At 55.2% G+C, this 6414-nt stretch overlaps 2 protein-coding genes across 2 annotated transcripts in view; both read left to right on the forward strand.

Moving 5' to 3' along the window:
• Window positions 1-4255, forward strand: part of GPR56 (G protein-coupled receptor 56) — a 6416-nt gene extending 2161 nt beyond the window's left edge. The window contains exons 6-13 of the mRNA XM_010015117.1: window positions 713-829; window positions 1352-1397; window positions 1753-1853; window positions 1939-2054; window positions 2641-2915; window positions 3449-3560; window positions 3817-4085; window positions 4191-4255. Coding sequence (XP_010013419.1) covers window positions 713-829; window positions 1352-1397; window positions 1753-1853; window positions 1939-2054; window positions 2641-2915; window positions 3449-3560; window positions 3817-4085; window positions 4191-4255 — 1101 coding nt within the window. The remainder of the gene's footprint in view (window positions 1-712; window positions 830-1351; window positions 1398-1752; window positions 1854-1938; window positions 2055-2640; window positions 2916-3448; window positions 3561-3816; window positions 4086-4190) is intronic.
• A 1953-nt stretch (window positions 4256-6208) lies between these two features.
• GPR97 (G protein-coupled receptor 97) overlaps window positions 6209-6414 on the forward strand; it is a 5040-nt gene continuing 4834 nt past the window's right edge. The window contains 1 exon segment of the mRNA XM_010015118.1: window positions 6209-6290. Coding sequence (XP_010013420.1) covers window positions 6209-6290 — 82 coding nt within the window.

Here is a 6414-nt window from a genome sequence, read left to right on the forward strand (position 1 = left end):
CCCAACCGGGCCTTGGACACTGCCAGGGATGGGGCAGCCACAGCTTCTCTGGGCAACCTGTGCCAGGGCCTCAGCACCCTCAGAGGGAAGAACTTCTTCCTTATATCTACCTAAATCTCCCCGTTCAAGTTTGAACCCATTGCCCCTTGTCCTATCACTGCAGTCCCTGATGAAGAGTCCCTCTCCAGTGTCCTTGTAGGCCCGCTTCAGATACTGGAAGGCTGCTCTGAGGTCTCCACACAGCTTCTCTTCTCCAGGCTGAACAGCCACAGTTTTCTCAGCCTGTCTTTGTATAGTGGGGTGTCCCCACCTAAATCTCCCCGTTCAAGTTTGAACCCATTGCCCCTTGTCCTATCACTGCAGTCCCTGATGAAGAGTCCCTCTCCAGTGTCCTTGTAGGCCCGCTTCAGATACTGGAAGGCTGCTCTGAGGTCTCCACACAGCTTCTCTTCTCCAGGCTGAACAGCCACAGTTTTCTCAGCCTGTCTTTGTATAGTGGGGTGTCCCCACTGTGCCAGGGACTCCAGTGGTACAGGGCATCAGGGATGCTGCCCAGACCAGGGTGGTGGTGCTTGCTTGCAAGAGATGCTTCAAAGATGAGCAAGAACCTTGACAGTGAAAAGGTGGAGACCTTCTTGGGGACTCTCACACACTTCTCTCCTGGCAGCTTTCCCTTTCCACACTGCCATTGCCTCCTCTTCTTTTCCAACAGGATGGTAACAGCAGCCACGTCCTGGGTGACAAGGTGGTCGGCATCTCCCTGGTGGACATGGTGGTGGCCAACCTCTCCGACCCAGTGGTCCTCACTTTCTTCCATGGCCAGCTGCCAGTAGGTGGGGAAATAGCCTCATCAAACCTGATCCCACCAGGAACAGAGGGGCAGGGAGGCCTCAGGCCCTACCTGCTTAGAGAGTTGTCACAATCCAGCAGGTCCATGCCCTTGCCTGGCCTGTACGGGGTCTGCTACATCTTCTGGGTCTGTATCGTGGTCATGGCTCCAGCATGTGCACTGGTGGTGGTGCTGCCTGCACCTGTCCAGGAGATGCTGCTTTGCAGATGTGTCGCCTCCAACACAATCTCCAGGGCTGGGGGATACTTTGAGTTAACAGGCCCACAGCTCATCCATGATCTTGTTGGGCACCTGCTCAAAGCTGAACCCTTGTTTTGAAAAAGTTGTCCTGGGAGGAAGCATCTGCTCCATTAGCTGCCAAGAGAACAGTCTCTTCCTGTTCCCATGGGACAGTTTGTCTCCTGAGACCATCTCTCCTCATGCTCTCCCTATCAAACATGGTGGCCTAGCAGCAAACCCACCACTGTTGCCTGCTCAGGGCCTATGCTTTTGTCATTGCAGAGGAACGTGACCCTGCTGTGTGTCTTCTGGCAGGAGGACACCACTGGTGAGTGCTCCTGTGCTTGCTGTGGAGCCAGGTGCTGCCTTTGCTCCTTTTACAGGGTACCACAGACCCACTGGCAGGGGTAGAAGTTCCTCTGCACCTCCCTTCCTCACTCCAGCTCCATAAACCTTTTCCATGGGTTGATTTCAGGTTTTTCCCTAGCCTGAAAGCTTTCTCCGTTCCCAGGGATGGGTCCTGATGCCAAGGGTGGTATCTGAGTGTGTGTGCTTGGCCTGGGACTAGCTGAGACCCCCACTTCGGTTCTCCTCCCTGCCACAGACACCTTGCCCTGCGGATCCCCAAACCCAGAGCAGATGCTCCTGCTGCTCATCAGATGCTCTCCCTTTCTCTTGCATAGCCAACTCTGGGAGCTGGGACAGCTTTGGTTGTACAACAGAGACGGAGGGCAGCTGGACAGAGTGCAGATGCAATCACCTCACCTACTTTGCTGTGTTGATGGTGAGTAGCGTCCTTCCACAGGTCTCCACATTGTTCCTACTTACTGGCTGTTTTTCCTCACCATCTCATTCCTCCTTCTCCTCAGGTTTCCTCCCTGGAGATCACCTACATACACAGGGATTACCTGAGTATCATAACCTACGTTGGTTGCCTGATCTCAGCTTTAGCATCTGTTTGCACCATCTTATTCCTCTACTTCAGGTACAGTGTGACAGTTCACCCGATGCTCCCTGTCTGTGTCCTCTCCATTGCCACTGCACCTGGGTGGGTGCAAGCTTTCCAAATGCAGTTGGGTGGCCTGGCTGGGAGCATGATGAAGGAGCCATGCTTGAAGAAAGCAGAGTTCTCCTGTCCAGAAACCACCCCCATGGTCAGATCTCCCGTAGGGCGCTCAAAAACACTGGCTGTTCTCAGTGACTTTTGGTTGTTGGTATGGATCCACAAGCAGAAGCCTGCAAAGATCATTCAAGGGCCCAGTAGAGAATATGAGTGTCTTCTCCCGAGTCATGTCACTGATCCTACATGGATGATTCAGAGATGAAATTATGTTGCTCCCTATCCTGCTTGTTCCAGACCTGAACTGAGGGCTCAGCTGCAGGGGCCTGGATTTGCACATGTAATGGTGATCCCAGCTGTGGGGCCAGGGTCTCAGCCCCTTACACCACCAGAGGGTCTCCGTGCTTTTCTGGTTGGGGCGAGTTGCCCGGTGCAAAGCTATGGGGTGTGGTGGGGCACCAAAGGTGCTGGCCAGGCATGATAGTGAGGTGTCCATACTTTGGCTCTCCAGAAGCAAGCAGCGAGACCAGATCACAAGCATGCACATTCACATGAATCTGCTGGGTGCCATCTTCCTCCTGGACATCACCTTCCTCATCTCTGAGCAGTTAGCTTCCAGTAGCAGTGAGGCCGTCTGCAGAGCTGGTGGGCTCTTCCTGCACTTCTCCCTCCTGAGCTGCCTCACCTGGATGGGCATCGAGGGGTACAACCTCTACCGGCTTGTGATTGAAGTCTTCAGTGCCTACCATGACCACTTCCTCCTCAAGATCTGCCTGGTGGGCTGGGGTGAGCGTGGGGGAGGCAGAGAGGCCCCGAGGGCACAGGCCATGGGGTGGAGGGCACCTGGGTAGGGGGAGCACATGTCTGAAAGCAGAGGGGTCTCTGTTGGGAGACTCAATGGAGAAGGAGACTCCATGGCTGAGGGTAGAAGCTGGTGCTAGAGCAATGGTTGTGACATAGCAATGGGGTCCTCTTTCTGAAAGGAACACCCTGGACAGTTCAGAGATGGGCTTGATGCTGGAAGCACCCCTGCATCTCCGCCACGCTTCAGGCAGGAGGATGTGGTAGGAGGATCTCATGATCTTTCCTGGCCTAAAATGCTACAGCCCAGTTTGATCCTCTGGCTGGGGTCGATGCAGCACAGTCAGTCCTGCGCCAGGGCTTACACTAGGTGTCGTCGTGTGCTCCATTCTTAGTTCCCCTTAGCGGGGAGGATGTTGGTTTGTATTCCGTAGAGGGAGAAAGGGGCAACAAGTCCTGCCAGGAGCTCCGAAGGCTAGGGACTAGGGCGGCTCCTTCACTCTGTTCTTGCCACCCAGGACTTCCCTTTGTCTGCGTGATGCTGATCTTCTTGGCCAGCTGGAGAAACTATGGCCCCTTCTCCATTCCCATCTATGAATCCATTGGTGGCAAATCCACCAATGCAACCATGTAAGTCATTGCAACTGGGTTGCCTGGTCTTAGATGAAGCCAACTGGCTAAACCTCTGCTGTGTCCTACAGGCTCTACTCAGCCATCCTGGGGCTTTCCTGGGCCTCTGTGCAGGGTGGTGGTGGGATCCCCCCTCCCTGTCTCACTAAGTTGGGCTCTGGGCTTGCTCCACACCTTCATGTGTATCCCAGCCCCCCCAACTCACATCCCTGTGGTGTGACACAGCGTAACCCTCTGCCCTTTCTTCTCCCTCCAGATGCTGGATCACGAGCCCCCTTATCCATAACATTGTGAACCTGGGTTTCTTCAGTCTGGTGTTCCTCTTTAACTCAGTCATGCTGGGGGCCATGGTCCGGGAGATCCTCCGGCAGAACAACAAAGGTCACAAGCTCAAGCATGTCCTTGCCCTCTTTGGGCTGAGCATCCTGCTGGGCATTCCCTGGGCACTGGTCTTCTTCTCCTTCACCTCCGGTGTCTTCAGCCTTGTCTCCCTTTACCTCTTCACCATCATCAACTCCCTCCAAGGTGAGCCGGGGATGCTGATGGGTGTTGGTGGGGTGGTGACAGGTAGGGGAGGAGCTGCTGCCTCCCTCGGGGGGATTCACCCACCCTTCCTTCCTCCTCTCCCAGGTTTCCTCATCTTCCTCTGGTACTGGACCATGGTGCTGCAGGCGAGGAAGTCCTCCAATTTGTAGAGCAGCTCCGACAGCATTGAACTACAGCCCAAAAGCAGACAGAGCCCCGCCATGGCTGCACTGCACCAAAGACAGCCACAGGAAGGACCAATGCCATACACTTTGCTACTGCACCGACTTCAGGAGCAGCTGGAGCCTAGGAACCCCTTGCCAGCCCCCTCCCCAGCCTTCCCTTGGCATCTCTTGGCTTGGCATCCTTGGGGCAGGAGGAAGGGATGCTTGCCCAGGCAGTGGGAGTTGCAGGAGGTGGAAGGGGCAGGAACAGGGTCCCTGGTGCCTCTGGATGTCCCCTCCCATGCCCTGAGGCCAGGGATGGGCCTTTTCCCACCCATCTTCAGCCCTTGCTGGTGGTTACCAAGAAGGTCCTTCCCCAGTGAAGACAGAATAACTCTGCCCTCAGCCCCCTCCAGCAGCTGAAATAGTCTATTTTTGTTAATTTGTTGGATGTCTATTTTTGGATGGTGCAGAAGTTCAGTGGGTGTGCCTCCACACCAGACTTACGACCATTAAAGCTGTTCCTGCTTGGAGCACAGCTTGCTGGGGATGTTGGCAAATTGGTGGGCTTTCCAATGGGATCTATCAGCCAGGGTTGTCCCATCCCAGGCAAGACCCAGTGTTAATCCCAAATGATTCTGCTGAGCTGGGCCCGGTGATGGTGCTCCCAGCAGGGCACTGACAGCCCAGGGCCATAGGAGTCAGGGTGATAGAGGGAGATGCCATGGCTCAGGAAGCTGCTGTGGTCTCCAAAGACTCTTGTACTGGGCACTGGTGAGGTCACACCTCAAATCCTGCGTTCAGTTCTGGGCCCCTCACTACAAGAGAGACATTGAGGTGCTGGAGCAGGTCCAGAGAAGGGCAGTGGAGCTGGTGCAGGGTCTGGAGCACAAGTGTGATGAGGAACAGCTGAGGGAACTGGAGGGGTTTAGTGTGGAGAAGAGAAGGCTCAGGGGGGACCTTATCACTCTCTACAACTCCCTGGCAGGAGGCTGGAGCCAGGCGGCGGCTGGAACTAGGGATAGGACAAGAGGAAATGGCCTCAAGCTGCACCAGGGGAAGTTTAGACTGGAGATTAGGAACAATTTCTTCCCCAGAGGGTGCTCAGGCACTGGAACAGGCTGCCCAGGGCAGTGGTGGAGTCACCATTCCTGAAAGTGTTCATAAACTCTGAGGCCCTCAGTGACATGATTCAGTAGTGGGCTTGGCAGTGCTGGGGAATGGTTGGACTTGATCTTAAAGGTCTTTTCCAACCTGGTTGATTCTATGATTCTATGACCATCACTGCCCAGCAAAGAAGAAGGCTGTTGGAGGATGGGAATCCAAAGAAGAAGGTTTTGCAAGACAGGAATCTCCTCCCTCCATGCCTGCAGGGCAGAATGCAGCTCTCCTAGCTGTGCTGGTCACAAACACAGCACCGTGTCTCCCATCCCACCAGTTCCTCTTCTGGATGATACTCCACTTGTGGCTCATCTCCCTCTACAGGGATTCCGGCTGGGGCAGGGGGAACCTTCCCAGGAAGGGGGGTATTTCATTCCCAGCGGCTCATGGCAAAGCCTGGTGGTGTGTCCGGTTTCCTAGAGTCACACAATCATGGAATAGTTGGGTTGGAAGGGACCTTAAAGATATTTACAAAGGGTTTGGATAGGGATGCTCTGGCATATTGCTGGGCTGGTAGGGGCCGTCAACCAAGGATTTGCAGGATGGGGGAAAAAGGGAAGGACACAAGCCCCAAGTCAGATGGAAGTGGCTGAGGAGGAAAGGACATGGCTCTGATGGTTCTGCCTGCTCTGATGGTTACTGTGAGCTGGGGCAGGAGGTCACTTGCCAACCCACAAGAAGACATGAGGGGTTCTCAGAAGGGAAATTCTGTCCTCAAGGACACAGCCGTTGCCTCAGGAACAGCCACAAGCCTCAGGGGAGCCCGGGGAGGGTACATGGGGAGCAGACCATTGTGGGATGGCTGGGAGCAACCAGGACACCACACAGAGCAGCATGAACCTGCTCCTGGGCACAGTCCTGCTGCTGCTGGTGCTGCCCGGTGAGTGGCGGGTCAGGGGGATGCAGGCAAGTGTGGGCTTGGGGGTGGGTTTTCCTATGGAAAGTGCTGACCCAAAGACCACAGCAGGGTTTCTCCATGAAATGTGGCTGGGCGCGGAGGGGGG

Source organism: Nestor notabilis, unplaced genomic scaffold, assembly GCF_000696875.1.
Source record: "Nestor notabilis isolate BGI_N333 unplaced genomic scaffold, ASM69687v1 scaffold8135, whole genome shotgun sequence".
Lineage (NCBI taxonomy): Eukaryota > Metazoa > Chordata > Aves > Psittaciformes > Psittacidae > Nestor > Nestor notabilis.